Source organism: Hippoglossus hippoglossus, chromosome 19 (genome assembly GCF_009819705.1).
Source record: "Hippoglossus hippoglossus isolate fHipHip1 chromosome 19, fHipHip1.pri, whole genome shotgun sequence".
Lineage (NCBI taxonomy): Eukaryota > Metazoa > Chordata > Actinopteri > Pleuronectiformes > Pleuronectidae > Hippoglossus > Hippoglossus hippoglossus.
The window spans coordinates 15,715,166-15,731,918 of NC_047169.1; the positions used below are offsets into that span (position 1 = coordinate 15,715,166).

General features: G+C 41.7%; 1 protein-coding gene across 2 annotated transcripts in view; it reads left to right on the forward strand.

The window, feature by feature from the left end:
* si:dkey-191m6.4 (rho GTPase-activating protein 22) overlaps positions 1 to 14,017 on the forward strand; it is a 31,189-nt gene extending 17,172 nt beyond the window's left edge. The window contains exons 1-8 of one of the 2 annotated variants that reach the window (XM_034569937.1): positions 1 to 44; positions 4,063 to 4,191; positions 8,145 to 8,352; positions 8,455 to 8,587; positions 9,142 to 9,215; positions 9,379 to 9,500; positions 9,633 to 10,662; positions 10,947 to 14,017. The exon at positions 1 to 44 is cut by the window's left edge and continues 490 nt beyond it. In XM_034569937.1, coding sequence (XP_034425828.1) covers positions 1 to 44; positions 4,063 to 4,191; positions 8,145 to 8,352; positions 8,455 to 8,587; positions 9,142 to 9,215; positions 9,379 to 9,500; positions 9,633 to 10,662; positions 10,947 to 11,169 — 1,963 coding nt within the window. In that variant the 3' untranslated portion in view covers positions 11,170 to 14,017. The remainder of the gene's footprint in view (positions 45 to 4,062; positions 4,192 to 8,144; positions 8,353 to 8,454; positions 8,588 to 9,141; positions 9,216 to 9,378; positions 9,501 to 9,632; positions 10,663 to 10,946) is intronic. The other variant, XM_034569936.1, reaches the window with a different exon arrangement.
* The last annotated feature ends 2,736 nt before the right edge of the window (positions 14,018 to 16,753 follow it).

Sequence of the window (16,753 nt, forward strand, 5' to 3'; positions counted from 1 at the left end):
GGTCTGCTGCAAGCCGGACAGACTGAAGAAACAACATCTCCAAGGTAACGGGAAACAGATGCTGGAGATTTTTTTTACAAGTGTGGTGGAGACTGGAGTGGAGCGCCTGGGTAGCTGTGAGACTGATGGGATTTACAGTATGCTTAGAACAATCTCTTCTTTATGGCTTTTCTTTTCGCACAGTGTGGCGGTGGCGACTCCTGTTCTCACCCTGTTTGCTGGAGCTTATACACAAGATGCATCATTTGTTGAGATTGTTACACTTTTGAATTGAATCTATTCCTGTTTTTTTCAAATTTGCTATGGATCAGACAGACAGCAGCGGGACTTAATGTGGAAACTTTTACTATAATCTGCTTTATTCTTCTTTTTCTATCTCTCCTTCTCCCCTTTCTTCTGACCTTTGTATATCCTGACATGGAGATTAAGGTCATCTGGCCAAATCTTTTCAAACTGCCATTATTTACATTGCTTGGCAGTTTCTTCCACGACTGACAGCTCAAACACACAACCTCTAGTATAATGTACTGTAACTCACAGTAGAAATGTTGCGGTGGGAACAACAGCAGTGGTCGATGAAATAACATGAGGGTAGATGTTAAATGTGTGTGTGTGTGGTTCTAGTTGATTATCCCTGTTCTTACTGGCAGTTTGCTCATGAGTACCTGATAAATGTTGTTCATGTATTTGTCAATGTCTCAGCTCTTTGTATGATTTCATTCTCTCTGCCTCCTCGCACAACTTTTGATACAATAACCACATCACCATCACTTTCCTGCTAAGCTAAACAATGCTCTACTACACCTGATGAAACAGATTTTGATGCCACTCGCACAAAACAACTGAATCATGAAACAATGTTCATCAGTTGACACGATGTGTATTTCACATTAGTGGGACATTAAGCATGCAGAGCGGAAATCCTGAAACACAGTCGCGGAATTGATTTTTTAATACACACAAAGGAAAGCTGCTGGAGTATGAGACTGAACGTGTATCATCACCATGACTCCATTATCAGGTTCAAGCAGAATTACTGATCAAAGATGCAGTTCTACCTGCACTGGTTCTCAGTCATGTTTGTGTAATACACTCTCCATCTTTCTCTCATTCTCTCATACGTGCCAACAATACGCTGTATAAATCCCCAACCAGTCATCAGTCACATTATCAATAGAGGATGTAGCCTGAGGGACAAGGAGCATCAACACATTCAATAGTGTTGAATATAATCTGTAGTATCGATCAGGGGAGGGAGCCGCAGAATCAAGGTCCCGCCAACACACATGCTTGACCAATCCTGAGTCAGTCTCAGCTGTCAATCATGACTTTTCACCCCATTCTTATAGCATCAGACAAGTAATCAAAATTGAAAATTTGATTGGTCCATGTTCCATCCACTAACATGGAGGCGGGGTTTATGACTAACAATGCAAGGAGCCACTAGGTTGAAGCTCCGGCTTCACTTTTAAGGAGCTGTCATATCGTTCATACTTACATAGAGTGTGTGACACACAAGTTATTCCTTCTAGTAGCTGTGGGAAAAACATCAGCTTAGCATCAATTTACGTGGCTACTAGCCAACTGTGTTAGCTAAAGAAGAAAAGTCTCATTGCGTCTTGATCACCACCTGGTGGCTGGCTGCAGCACAGGTCATAAATCCTGCCTCCTCCATGTTAGTGGATGGGATACAGACGAAAATAAAAAGTCCAAGTACACGTCAAATACATTCTTCTCAAAGATGGTTTCTGTCATTTGGGCAGTTCTTAACACACTGGTGATTGTGCTAGTCCTATTTGTCCTGGTAAGATTGGTTTTGATTAGTTATTTGATGCTTTAAAAACGACTCATGATTGGCCGAGCGAATGTGTCAGTGGGACCTCGTTCCTGCAGCTCCATCCCCTGATTGCTTCTGCACTGCAACATGGCTGTGTTTGTATCTGGGATATTTTGGCTTCGCTTCTGGACAGGGAGAGGAAGTGGATAATTGTCGTCCATCTTTATATACGGCCTATGATTATCTATCTATAATTTAACAAATTCGCTTTTCAATGGCTTAAACAGTGGAGTAATGTGATTACTTCTTCGACGCTTAATAGATGCAATTACGTTTTTCTTGCACGATGCTGTTCTTTAACACTCACACGATAGCGACACCTCATGATTTTGACAATGTTCATCTTTTTTAAGAGCTACAAGGTTTACAGCAGCAATGACTGACACACAATCACCACCTCACGGGAGAAAAACATTACCCAGACTGGCCTCTGAGACTTTTGATGCTTCAAAGGTGCAGCCCCTCCACTCTCTCCTGCTGAGTATCACACCCCAGATTGACAATTTAATAAGTTCAAACAGTGGCACCAGCGAGATAATGGCTTTTCCTTTGCACCGTCAAAACTGCTCGTCTCCCTTCCTCCCCCCTGTCCACTTATATACCATTCAACGGTGTCTATGAGCTGTCTGACATTTGAGAACCGCAGCTATAATTGTTAAGAATATATCTTCCATGCTCAGACGCTGAAAACGCAGCAGGAGCTTTTTGAACATTCAGACTCAAATGTCATCCTCGGTCTGATCGGCGTGTGGAAGAGCTAAAATCAAATTCATAACCGGGACTTTGAGAGAACTACTCAGTTTAGTGCGTGTCTCTGTAAAGTCTGTAGCTAGTGTTATCTTCATTGGCTCTGAAAAAGGGACCTTTTAGGGCTCTCATCCATCCAGCCTTGGATGTTCAAATGGTTTTCGTGGCTTTCAACTACGTTGGGATTGATTTTAAGTGGCTCTGCGTGTGTGTGTGTGTGTCTTATCGGGTCATGATTCACTGACGACTTAAGTATTGGACGTGCTTGCAGGCTCCGTAACGTCTGAGTCTGTTTCTCTGTATCTTTATTCACCCGATTAGTGCGACTCTTTTCCTGAGGACAAATGAAAGGACAAATTTAAATTCTATTGTACATATTCACACACACACAGACAGACACACACACACTGAGCACATGTGAAGACAGGCTGCGGTGGTGTTGTTCATCAGGACAGTGTGAGTTTGCAGAGCTGGGTGACAATGGCACTTAGCTTTATGGCACCACTGTTTGCATTTGGATTCCCTCCTCACGGCTAAATGACTGCGACAACAATGACTGTGACTGTGGCAACAACATCTTTCAACACTAACGGCTCGGGCCAAACAGAAAACACACAACTTTCTCTCCCGATTTATGTTAATGTGTAGCAGAAAGAAGGCAGCATATACACACAATGGTGGTGGAGTTACTGTGTATTGTGTCACGGTGGTTTCTATACGTAGCAGGTGATCACCTCTCTGCTGTAGTTCAATACATGTTTAAGTATTTAGACATTTAGTGTCTCTGAAATGTTGGAAAAGTTAAAATGTTGGAGATGTGTCAAAACAATCCTCTCTATAAATGTCTCTGTTCATAATGCAGACTAAATTCATTCCATGAAAATGAGAACTGAAGTGACTGGTACCATAATTACAGGAAGGGAGGGTCATAGCAAAAAACTCCACAACACTCAAAGTGCAGCAAATGTGCCACCTAGTGGTGAAAAGCCCGTATAGCACATTAGTTGTGACTGTCAATGCCAGACAAAACGCTTTTCTGATATGATAAATAAGATAGGATAAGATAATTCCTTTGCCAGCTTGCTCTCAGATTAAAGTATCAACAATATAGAATAGAATAGAATACACTAAATAAAACAATTTTCTAAGTCTAAAAATGTGAGTCAAAACTAAAATAAAAGTATAAAGAGCATACACACTGATGCAGAACTAGTGCCTTATAGCTAATAATAGAATAGAAGTGAGAACAAAAAAGTTACATTGAAACTAATACTATACAGGCAGTAAGTAGAAATAATAAAATAAGTAAGTAATATGGGATATTGCACACATTTAAAATAATATAATAAGGAAAAGGTACATTTTATATCCAGTAATCAACAACCACTTATAGGATAAAGTCAGTAAATACTATTTGCAGCCTGTTCTGTACTAACCTCTACTTTTCGTCTGCTTGTCCCTTCTGTTTGTCCCTACAGGTGGAACAGGAGAGAAGGACCGGGCACCAATCAGTCATGAATCCTTCCTGCTCATGGCAAACTCCCAGACAGACATGGATGACTGGGTCAAGGCCATACGGCGAGTCATCTGGGCGCCGTTTGGTGGAGGTAAAGTCAAACCTGTTTGATAATCAACCAAACAACGTTGACACGTCTCATAATTACATCAGATCTGGTGTGTTTTATAGCGGTTTGCTGTGTGCTCGTTCGTCCATAAAGTTGCTACTGTCCACACAGACAGTCAGACGTCATAGATTCAGCTGCAGTTGTGTGAGTAGCTGCAAGTTGCATGCAATGTAAATCTCTCTCTCATGGAAGAACTTCTCTACATACATGTTGCACATTAATTTCTGAGGATGTGCACAACCTACATACTAAACTGACGCAGGATTTTGCCTATGCGTAGTTAATAGCAAGTATATCCTGGCCCTTATGTGGAGGAGGAGGAGTTTATGACCTTTACTGCAGCCAGCCACCAGCGGGCGATCAAGACGCTTTGGCTTCACTTTTGGGGAGCTGTCATGTCGTCCATCTTTATATACAGTCTATGATCCAACCTCATAAGAATGAGCAGCAATTGAAATTAAAGGGAAAATTGTTTTGCAGAAACATAGACAATTCACAAAGTGAAGTATAATTCAACAAAATCAACGATTCCTCATTGAGTTTGAAAACAACCACAACTCTTTACTTGGACTGAGGCTGTTGATTCCAAGGCTTAGCTGCGACATATTTACATTTGTACGTGGAACAAGATATTGCTGCTGAAACCGAAAAGGACCCTGGTGTGTCCTCGTTTTGCTGTATGAGTTACAGACATGAGCCCAGCCATGCAAAGTATCACCTACCCCTCCACTGTGTCTCATTTCCTATGCCAGCAGTTAATTCTCACCCTGATGTCACTATTATACTGCCGTACCTGACAGGAGAAATGTGATCAGAGTTCGCTGTCATCTCCAACTGTCTCTTAGGGTTTCTGCTTGTGGTGGCACCTGTTGAGGCTTCATTAAAGTACATGTACATGCGCTGATTGCAGTTCAGCCTGTGGAGTGTGTTGCCGTGTCTCCTCTAAGTGCAGCGGTGAGCCTGTGGTTAATTCTCAGCCTGTCTGCTCCGGACTGGACGTCTGACCTGTGTTACTAAACAGGAGGCCAGAAATATAAGCAGGCCTGTCTGGATGTAAACTGGGCCATAAGGAGCAGCTGAAGAGCAAGGTGTTGGGTTACAAAGGAGCTGTGTATTAATAGGGTGATATATGTCGAATAACACACCACTGATATATAGTGTATGATGTCACTGGTCTCTTTTTAAAATTACATTTTCAGCAGCTAGGTTTAACCCCTGCTGGCTAGACTCGAATGATGATTGGCTTAAAAGAATTTAGGATTTTATTGCATTTATTGATCAAAATGTCTACAAATTACATAAAACATAAAAGGCATCAAATTCTCATTGTTGAGAATTGTCTTCTACCTTTGCTGATTGTTGGTTACCAGGATTAAGCAAAAACTACCTAAAGGGATAGTTCACAGAAAAAGGAAAATTCACTCATTATCTAATCACCACTATGCCGATGGAAAAAGTGTTTTGTGTTTGAGTCCACAAAACACTTTTGGAGGTTCAGGGGTAAACAGCGTTACAGCCAAATCCAATATAATTAAAACTTATATATATACATGTAAATAGAAAAAAATTAACTTGTGATCGATTCTTAAAACGCCTCCATGCTGCTCCTGTGGTGTCATCCAAGTCTCATCAAAGCCCCGACATTCAAATTCGACTCAAACAATCCCGTTGCCCAAGGGCAAGCGCGGTGTTCAAGTTAGCATTGACACTTCCGGTAGCGGACTTTTAGGCTTAAAACACGGTGTAAATGCCTCAGCTTTCAAACACAATGTTTTATAGCATTAAATAAGTAATTAAAATCAAATTTACATTTTTGAATAATTTTTTGACATGTACTTTGACTTTTTATCATTGTCCATGTTCCATCCACTAACATGGAAGAGGCAGGTTTAAGACTTATATTGTAGCCCTCCACCAGAGGGCGATCAAGACGCATTGGCTTCACTTTTGGGGAGCTGTCATGTCGTCCATCTTTATATACAGTCTATGGTTGTGACGGGGCTTAGGACCCCTAAATCCCCCCCCCAGATATGTTATACATATTTTAAATTCTGTCACATGGGGATAGAAACATCACATTCATCTATAAAGTGTAGTGGTAATCTGTGAATCCATGTTGGCTCGGTCACATTTCTCTCAGCCGTCTCACATTCTCATGGGGGGGGGGCTGTCTTGTCTCTCAGTTCTCGGTCCAGAATAGATCTGTCGCCAACTCATAGCCCTGTCGTTAACAGCAGGACTGTGGTCACGGCAGACTGACCCCCGTCTGCTGGCCACATTTCTCTGCTCCATCAGCTGCTGTCTGCTGCTGCTCGTCCGTACTACTCCTCAACTGCAGCTCGCTTCAGAGGCACGGGACTTTGTAAATGCGAGGTTAATCTACCGGCGCAGTCAAATGCCTGAACTGGAATGGATGAACTTGGTGAAATGTGGGTTTGGGGTGTATGAGAAGCATTCTCTGCTGCTGTGCAGCCGCTGCTCAGTGAACTACTACGATTACTCCGAGCTGTCGACCAGCTGCGACTGCTGCAGTCAGTCAACAGGTAACAAACAGTAAGGAATTATATTTAGTTGGTTTAACCATGTGTTACTAAAGTGTTGAAAATGACCTTGTTCTTTCTTGCATATTGTTTATTTTGGCTAATAATTTCCATTTTCCATCCTTAATGTATTAAACCCATACAAAGATCAACAGTTTAACACTTTTCATTCTTTGATACTCTCCTCAACCAATTCAAAGCAACGCTGTGCAACTTTTTTCCCTTCAAACAGCAGCTTCAAATTTAATTTGATGGTTCACTGACTTGGAATATGGAGAATGTTTCCTCTGTCATCTCCACTCCTCACCGTGAACGTCTGTTCTTACTCCTTGTAACTTTGTGACAAGTGTGGAACTGACTGAAAGCCTTTTTATTAGACATGACCTACAGGTCAAATTTAGTTTACCTTCCACATTATTCAGATGAGAGGTGGAGCAGCCGGGTGCAGCAGACAGAGGCAGAAAGAACCACGATGCACCCAAAAACCGTGGTCAGCTCTAATCACCACAAACTGTCTTGACATCTTCGTTGGTGTCCTCTACGTGTAGGACGCTGCTTTTTCACAGGGAGATATTTGTTTTCTTTAGGTATTTTTTTTTTAATTTTTGCGTCTGTAGCGTGTTTGAAGCGCCATCAACTGCCCCCACTGGATCGCGGTAAATCCAGCGTGGGATCACCTGCTGTGTTCACACATTGACTTCTCCTGGATTTCTACAGACTTTATACCAGGAGGTCAGGCGGATAGATTCTGCAGAAACTACGAGGCCTCTAACTCGGACATTTGCGTTCACACAAAATACGGAGGAACAGCGGAGTCCAGTGCATGTTTGAGAGCAGCTTGATAGTTGAAACATACATTTGAGGACCAGCAAGTTCAGAGTAATGCTGAACTTTAGATCAGTTCAAAAGACTTAGAAGTCATTAAAATAATAACAAATATTGTTGTATTTGTTACAACTGCAGCTCTTCAGGTTCAGGAAGCCGGGGATCACAAGGAATATCCACGGTTGAGTTGTGTTTCTGTTCACTGACACAATTAATGTGGCTGCAGAGGGCGCTGTTGCTCAGTAAAAGTGACATAGTGTTGCTTTAAATTCTGCACCAAGGTATGTGCCTGCAGAGGACAGGACAATAGGGTGATGTTGGCCATGCTGTGGTTGGGGGTCCTTAAAGCCTGTCATGGGCCGTGACATGAAATAATCAGTAACTGTTGCTACGAGACAAACTCAGATTCAAGATTCAAGTCTAGATACAGTTACAAAATAATTATAATCTTCGATTGTCGAGGAGAGTACATGTAAATAAAAAAATTTAAAAACAGATCACTGCAACAACGGCTGAACCGTCAAACCTTCATATGCATGGATATTTCATGTTTCCTCCATCTGTCCCCAGGGATATTTGGCCAGCGTCTAGAGGACACGGTGCAGTATGAGAAGAAGTTTGGCCCCCGGCTGGCCCCTCTGCTGGTGGAGCAGTGTGTGGACTTCATCAGGGAGCGGGGTCTGGATGAGGAGGGTCTCTTCAGGATGCCGGGACAGGCCAACCTGGTCAAAGATCTGCAAGAGGCCTTCGACTGCGGTGACAAGCCTCTGTTTGACAGGTAGACAGAAGGGGGTGTGGGGGTGCTGCAGCTTTTTAAGAGTGATCATTAAACTCTCAACATCCAGGAGAGAGAGCATTATTTTTCTGCGCTCTCTTGTAGTAACACAGACATCCACACGGTGGCATCCTTGCTGAAGTTGTACCTGCGGGAGCTGCCTGAACCAGTCATTCCCTTCTCCAAATATGAAGACTTTCTAACCTGTGCACAGCTTTTGGCCAAAGATGAGGAGGAGGTATGTGCAAGTGTGTGTTTGTGTGTGTGTTTGTGTGTTTGTGTATTTGTACTATATTTCTGAGGACTATTTTGAGCATAGACCTTTACGGAGTGACGACATTTTGGGAAAGTAAGGACATCTAGGCTGGTCCCCAATTGTCTGTTTGAGGGTTAAAACATGCTTTTAGGGTCAAGGTTAGAATTATGTCCGGGTTTGGGTTTGGGAATTGAACCCATCTCCTCTGGAAGGACACAGGAGGTGCAATATACAGTTTTCACACAATCACAAACTGCTGTCACAGCTGTCAGGGGCAACTTGGTATTCAGTATCGTGCCCAAGGACAACTCGGTATGTGGAAAGGGTTGAGACAGGGATCAAGCTGCCAACCGTCTTTTTAGTGGACAACGCGCTCTACTCTTCTTAGAGCCTATAGCCACACACACAGTAAAGAAAATGATTTGCCATGAGTCTTAACAGAGCAATGAGTGTCAGCGCTAAGACAGAAGAAGTAAAAGATTGGGTGTGTGTGTATGATGTTGTACCTAAAACTGATATAACCTCTCTTTAATCAGGGGGTCCAGGAGCTTGGAAATCAAGTTAGCACTCTACCTCTACCTAACTTCAATCTCCTCAAGTACATATGCAAGTAAGTGCACTGCCTTCTTTTCTTCTGATTCCAAGGAACAACAGCGACTGACACATTTATTGATGTGTATATTTGATCCGTTTTGGTTGTTTCCAGAATGATAATTAACACATAAGAATTCAGGAGGAATACAACTTCAGTATTTAACTCTTAATCTGTCTAGATTCCTTGATGAGGTCCAGTCCCACTGTATTCAGAACAAGATGAGTGTCCAGAACCTCGCCACAGTATTTGGACCAAATATCCTTCGACCCAAGATGGAGGACCCAGTCACCATCATGGAAGGTATGGACGATATAGTCACCGCGAACTACCGTAAAATCCCATATTGCAATGCAGCTAGAAGTACTGACAATTAAACATACTAAATACATAAATCTTTGATCATCCTATCTGAATGTGTTTCATATCGTCCAGGCACCTCTCTGGTCCAGCACCTGATGACAATCCTCATTAGGGAACACAACCGTTTGTACTCAGGTAGGGACCAGGAGGGACTCACCGTACCTCAAACTGAGCTCCCCATCCAGGGGCATCAGCTGCAACATCGCAGCCTGGGAGCCTGGATCTCTGAGGAGGACCTTCAGAGCGGCCCGGTCTCCAACCCCGACCAAGAGATAGACAGCAGTGCCTCGTCCCTGGACGCCAAACTGTGTGCGGCGGTCACACCCACCCAAAGCCCGAACCTAAACCCTGGACCAAAACTGGGGTCTTCGTCAGGGAAGGGCGAGACAGTGGTCAGCCCGAGCAAACAATCCAAGACCATTCCTTCCTGGAAGTACTCGTTCAAAAGCTCCTCAGCGCCACGTTCTCAGCCACAAGCCAAGCAAGGCACTGGCGGTGCAGGCTCTGTGGCAGATACAACTAGTGTATCTTCTGGTGGGGGAGGAGGTGGAGGTGGTGGTGGGGGTAACTGGCTCATGAATGGTTTGTCCTCCTTGAGGGGACACCGGCGCACATCCTCAGGCGAGCGGTCCGCCCGTGACCGTGACTCCACCGGCTCCTCGCAAAGACTGTCCACCTATGACAATGTCACCTCCTCGTCCAGCATGGGGAGCGTACCGAGCGTATCCAGCACCCCGTGGTCCACCTCCTCCTGCGAGATCTCCGTTCCAGACTCGGCGAGCGAGCCTTCAGCAAACGAGAACTGTGGAGAGAGTGGGGAGAAGGGGGATTGGATGGAGAGCCAGAGGGAGATCGACAGAGGAAGGGATGGAGGGATGATGACGGACCCGGGCTCTGAGCAGGACAGTTGCGAGGCCATGGAGCTGTGCAGCAGCAGTGCGGCCTGCAGCGAGAATGGGAACATGGTCGCGGCAGCAGGCGTGCCGTCCATTATCATGTCCGAGGATGGAGACGAGGTAAATTCAACGCTGAGCAGTCTGGTGGAAGGACTGAAGGACGAGCTGATGAAACAGAAGACTTCCTACGAGGCAAGGATACAAAAGTAAGTCTGTGCGCTAGCATTTACGAAACTTCTTCATAGGTGTGTAGATTTCGTTTGTCAAATAATTTGTTCACTATCAAGGGTCCTTGGCAAGAGTGACTACAACACAATGGGGTCAACTGCTAAGTTGGTATTTAGTGGAATTGATACAGACTATTTCTTGTTACACTATGTACAGATATACAACAAAACATATTTTCTAACTTGTGTGTTACATTACTGGGGAGTAAACGTGAATTTCAATGACCTTTGTCTTTTGTCTGTGTTGTGTTGCATCTCCTCAGACTGGAAGAGTCCAGCGCTGCTCTGTGTGCGCAGATGGAGCGTTTGGAACAAGAGATGGAGCAGGAAAGGAAGAAGCAACGCATGCTGGAGATCAAACTGCGAAACTCCGAGCGGGCAAGAGAGGATGCGGAAAACCGCAACCGGCTCCTTGAGAAGGAGATGGAGGATTTCTTTTCCACGCTGGGAGATCTGGCCCTGGGTGCGAGGACTAGCGACATTTGATACGTCCGGGCCACTCGTCTGTCTTGTGTCCAAAACTGTGGCTGTCATCAGGGTTTATAGTTTGGGGGCTGATTGTTTTTTTCAACGCCCTCCTCAGTGCATCAGGGCGTTCCTTTAAAAGAAGAACACAGCAAGAGAATAATGGAACTGGCCATATTTGAATACATTCAGGACAAACTCAGATGGAAGAGGACATTGTGAAGGAAGTAAAAATCAAACTGGGACTGACTGTGCGGCCCGTGTCAGAATCATCTCCATCAAGCATCAGGCAGTTGTGACTTTGTTTCACGTTAAGCTGGGGCTCCTGTGATCACACTCCAGGGTAATGGGAAGCAGTATTTTAACAGTTTGGATGATCACATGTAACTGGTGGAACTTCCTGTTCTCTGACACTCTCTGACCTGGAGAGCACTGACCTCTGACACCGCTACATGACACAGACACAAGTGAATACTGTTGGAGATGCTCATGTCAAATTCAGTCAGCTGATTGAAATTTGTCTCAATCTGATACTTATCTTGAAATGAGATGTTTTGTATGATGTATTTGGGCCATACTGAAGAAAAGAAAAATCTGAGATTTTGAGAATTAAATTGTAATATTAAGAATGAATTAGTAATTAAGAGGAAAGTCGGTATTTAACGCGAAAAAAGTCATACTTTATTTAGAAAAAAGGCGTAATATTATTAAAATAAAGAGAAAGACATTATTTAGGAAATAAGCATCAGGTTTAATTCATGGTTGCTGCAGTTCCTTTGGATCCAGCATCAGGATTATCAATCTCATTGTTTCATGACAAACTACAAAACACAGATGTGACCAACAATAACCACCAAACATTTCCTCCTCCACAAGAGGAACGTGTGGTTCTTTCTTCACAACAGACAGCGTTTATTGATTATTAAGTCCTCGAACTATTTTGTTAATTATGAAGCCTATACTAAACTGTAAGTTAACAAGATGTCCACATTCCTCACTCTAACACAACCTTTTCCTCCTTATATTACAACTTTATTCTTGTAATATTATGCCTTCATTTTTCTAAAGATCTCAATATGTTTTAATTTCCCTTTAAGTGGCCCGAATATTCCATCACAGTTTTGGGATATGGTTTTATTCACATATTTGTCCTCAGCCTGAAGTGGTAGCTAACCAGTAAAATCACACTCTCTTTGGCTGGATATGAAGATACAGAAGTGTTTTTTTTAAAAGAGTGCTGTACATTATACAGAGTGACAAAAGGTTTACTGTTTCTGGACTTATAGTTGGAATAAGCAGCAGAAATGAAAGTTAAAGGATCTACATTTGCTGGGCTGATATCTCTCTGAAGCTATTAGCGTGGCTAGAGACCATTAGGGTTCATGTGTTTGCGTGATTTGAGTGAACAGACTCTCGAACAACAGCTTTAGCAGAGGTTCTTTATCCTGCTGTCCTGTATTTGTGCTGCAAACACATGATGCTGTTTTACTGTGGAGCAGGTTCAGAAATCCAGGTTTTTCCAAGTTATCCTGTTTGGTCACACAACCAATCAGAAGCAGTAGCCAGTGGAACCTCTGCAGTTGCCTCTTCCAGTGCCTCTCGTCACCATCTACATGGTTTCCATGTCCCTTTGATGGCAAAGCCTCAGTCTTCGGTTGACTCCGATCCTCACAGATGTCAATATACCTTTAACATGCAGACAAACACAACAGGGATGATGAACACATTTTCCTCAAGAATGTTCCACTCAGCGCACGCTGCCTCAGTGTGGCCCAGTTGGTGAAGACCATTACCGGTGCACAGTAAATACCAAAGCTGGAGCGCCTCAGCTGTTCGCTCACTAAACATCAGGATGGCCTGCCTGGAAGACGTGTTGGTTTTGGCACATGAAGCTGAACACTGCCCTCAAAAAAACAATGGAATTTCCTGGTTGTGCCTTCAGGGAAGTGTTTTGAAATAGGAAAAAGGTAGAGTGTTGCTTGCTTGTCCAGAGATGTAGTGCATATATTGGCCCATAGTACACACAGTGGCTGCATTGTTGTTTCTTTTTTTTATATATATATGGCGACAAACTGCTGAAGATGAATACCTTGATCTCCCCAGAAGGTGCCAATTCTTGTGAAAGTGATTTGTGAATTGAATGGAAGTTTTGAATCGAGAATGTATACTTGTAGTGAATGTAATGTGTTGTCGATGAAACCAGCCCGATGAAAAAAGAAAAAAGGAAACGATTAACAGAGGGTAAAAAATCGGATAAACTCTCTGTAATACTGAACATGTGATGTATTATGGGATGCATTAAACAGATCCAGGTGGCTGTGATGTGCTTTATAGATCTAGTCCTTGGGATTATTATTTTATATTTCGAAAAATGAAGAGTTCGCAGATATTGGTTTTCTGAGAATTGCATGTTGTTACTTTGCTGAAAAATGTCTTTTAGCAACTTATCACGAATCAGAAGAATGTCCGCAAGCGGTTAAAGTGACACTTGTTCCTTTAAAGGCGCCACAAACAGTATATATTATTAAAAGTGAAAGTGTGCTTTCAGTTGGATAATGTGACTTTTTTTTTTTTTTTACACAAACAAACATAAAGCCAGTGGTATTACACTACCCTTGTTAATTGCACAGGCTGACAAGGTGTTTTTTTCCATTGAGGCCTATGTACGACCACCACCACTAGGGTCCACACTACAAAGTCTAAAGCAGGTTCTTTGATTCCAACAGAGACAATAATTTTCCTCTTATGTACGTCTCACAATTGAAGGTGTTTTTTTATTTCTCTGCTGGTTATCTATGGTGCTTATTTATTATGGATTTCCACTATTGTAATGAATGGACATGTATGGGAATAAAAGTGACAAAGATCATTAGTGAACTTGGCATATTTGATCTTGTCTGACAAACCAGTGCGTCTGTTCATGTCTGTCATTATTGAAAAAGAGTAGATCATCCCATCTTGTGTTTATTATTTCAGCCTGGGTACCACCCACACAAAGAATGCAGAAGACCCAACACACCGAAGAGTTTTATGTGGACGATTTGATTTGATTGTGAAAAACTACTTTCATGACTACACAGAGTCAAGAATGCTCCTCAGGATGTAGGCGGATACGTTTCCTAGTCACTGATCAAAATAACTTCACTGCAATAACATTAGCTGATTGACCACAAGATAGAAATCTCCTGGAACACCTAAAAAAGAAGATGGAACAAAAATCAACCTCTGTCAAAATGACAAAAAGAGGAAAAGCTCAAAACCAAAACCCTCATCTGTCCAGCTTGGTGGTTCTACCATTTACCCGAAGATTTCACTAATCAGAAGCCAGTAGATGAATACAAGACTGATCTGTTATCAGATCCAGTAAAAGGCTTGGTCTGTGGTCCACTCACTGAAGAGGGTAAGTCAGAAATCCACGAAGAGCTGAAAGAGGTTGAAGTTTCTCACAAAATGCTGAATTAGATTATTATTTTTTACACCTAGTTATTTTTAAACTGGACAGATACACATACTTATATTGATAAACATTTTAAACAAAAGATTGTGACGATTATTTATTTTCCAACTCTTATCGTCTTATCGTCCAATTACTGTATACCACATAAAAGGACTTGGTTTGTCCAAAACAGAAATTAACTGTACAGTATGAATGAACGTTTAGAAAGAAAGAGGATGACATACAAGCACACATCAAAGTGTATTTCTTTTATTTGCAGTACATGTTTTTTTATTTTGTAATATTTTTTAAAGAGGTGGCATCATCAGATCCCAGTGCGTGTATTCTAGTAGTGCACTTCTTCGTTGGCTGCGGTTTATGGGGACACGCAGATCCAGGAATTCTTAAAACTACTTGCATGGCTGGATTCACTAGCAAACATTACAAACCAGCACCATACATTTAATGATTTCTTGTAGGTATTTTACTCATCTTTTTTTTTTTTGTGTTCACTAACATTATTGTCCTTACCACATCCCATAAATTAATCTGTCTGCCATGTTCTGACTCAAAGACCCTTCTGTCCCTAAATCAAACCCTGGTTTACAGATTTGTTTGGTGGGTAAGACTGATTACATAATAGTATGACTATAAACAAGTCACAGAAATAAAAATTGATCTTATTCTTAAAAAAAGGAAAACATGGATTGACAGTACCAAACATTTTCTTTACCTTCAGGAGACAGCTAACAAAGGCTAGGCCCATCACATACTACTAGCACAGTTTGCTGAAGGTATTGCACATTTAGTTTAAAAACAAAAACAAAAGAAAACAAAAACATAAAAAGAACAAAAAAATACATATAACAATTCTCTTACTTCTAGGTGAAGTATACATAATGTACAAAACTAGAAGTCTGTTGAAACCGACAAATAGTACACTTTCAAATAAATAAATAATGGAATCTGTTATTCACACGTCTTCGATAGCTAATTCTGCAGGCGACTAAATATATGCAAGAACTGGCAGAAATTCAGTGTGAGGTAGTTCATCAAAGCCGACTTAAATCAGAATGACATTGTTTGGAGAGATGCAGTAATCATATCAAAAAGCAACAACAACCTAAGAACAGGAAGAAAAAACAAACAAACAAGCAAAAAGCCCCTAATGTTGGGCTAGAAAATTAAGAGCACTTTAGACAACAAAGTGTTTATTTCGGATTGATTCTTTTTCACTAATTTGACAAATGTGCTAATAAGACAAATGGATACGTCAATTTTCTCCCTGCTATTGCTGCCTTTCGTAAGGATGTGCCTCCGTCCTAGGTTTTACTCCTCGTCTGTCAAAATGTCTGCAGCACATTTAGAATTGGACATTTTTTGCTGTTGGGAGTCTGGAATAAATGAAGCATTGTGCTGTGCTAATGCTAACTTTGCTAACGGACCCTTGATGATGTGATTTGTTTTCCATTCTGGTCACTGAAAAGAAAGAAGGAGCCGTTGCACCAGCTGTTTGTAAGTTTAAATCTATCGGAGTTATATAATAGATAATGTTAAGAAAGTCGAGATGCATTGAAGAATTAAAATGGGTTGCACCACACAAACTAGCTCTCATGTAGTTTTTATTAAATATTTACACCCAGTAACTGCTTTTAAAGCCAACAATAGTTGGCTAATAATCAAATATGAACTTTTATGTAGCTACAGTAACTATTAAAGATAATAGCTTGCCAATAAAGTAAGGATTAATTGTTGTAGCTACTATAACTGACAAAAATAAATGTTAAATGCCAGCATATTTATAATTATTAGTAAATAACATTGTTATTACATGAATTATGTTAGAATGAGTTATCCAATAAAACTACTGACAGTAAGTCAGATATTTCACACAAAATACCAACTCATTTTGAAATCTAAATACCTAATGTACGCACGTATATACTAATATATTAACTGCCTTTAAGAAGGAATGGCAGCAGAATACAATAAATCTTACAGCTTTGTAATGTTTCCACTGATTTCGCTACAGTGCGACAAACTACTTTTGGCAGCCAGTTTTAAAAAGGTGCAACCCGATTTAGTAAATTACAAGAAATAAAGCATTCTCGCATTTGGTAATGGATTCCCAAAAAGCTGGTGCAAGTCCAGATGTACGTGAATGGCTAC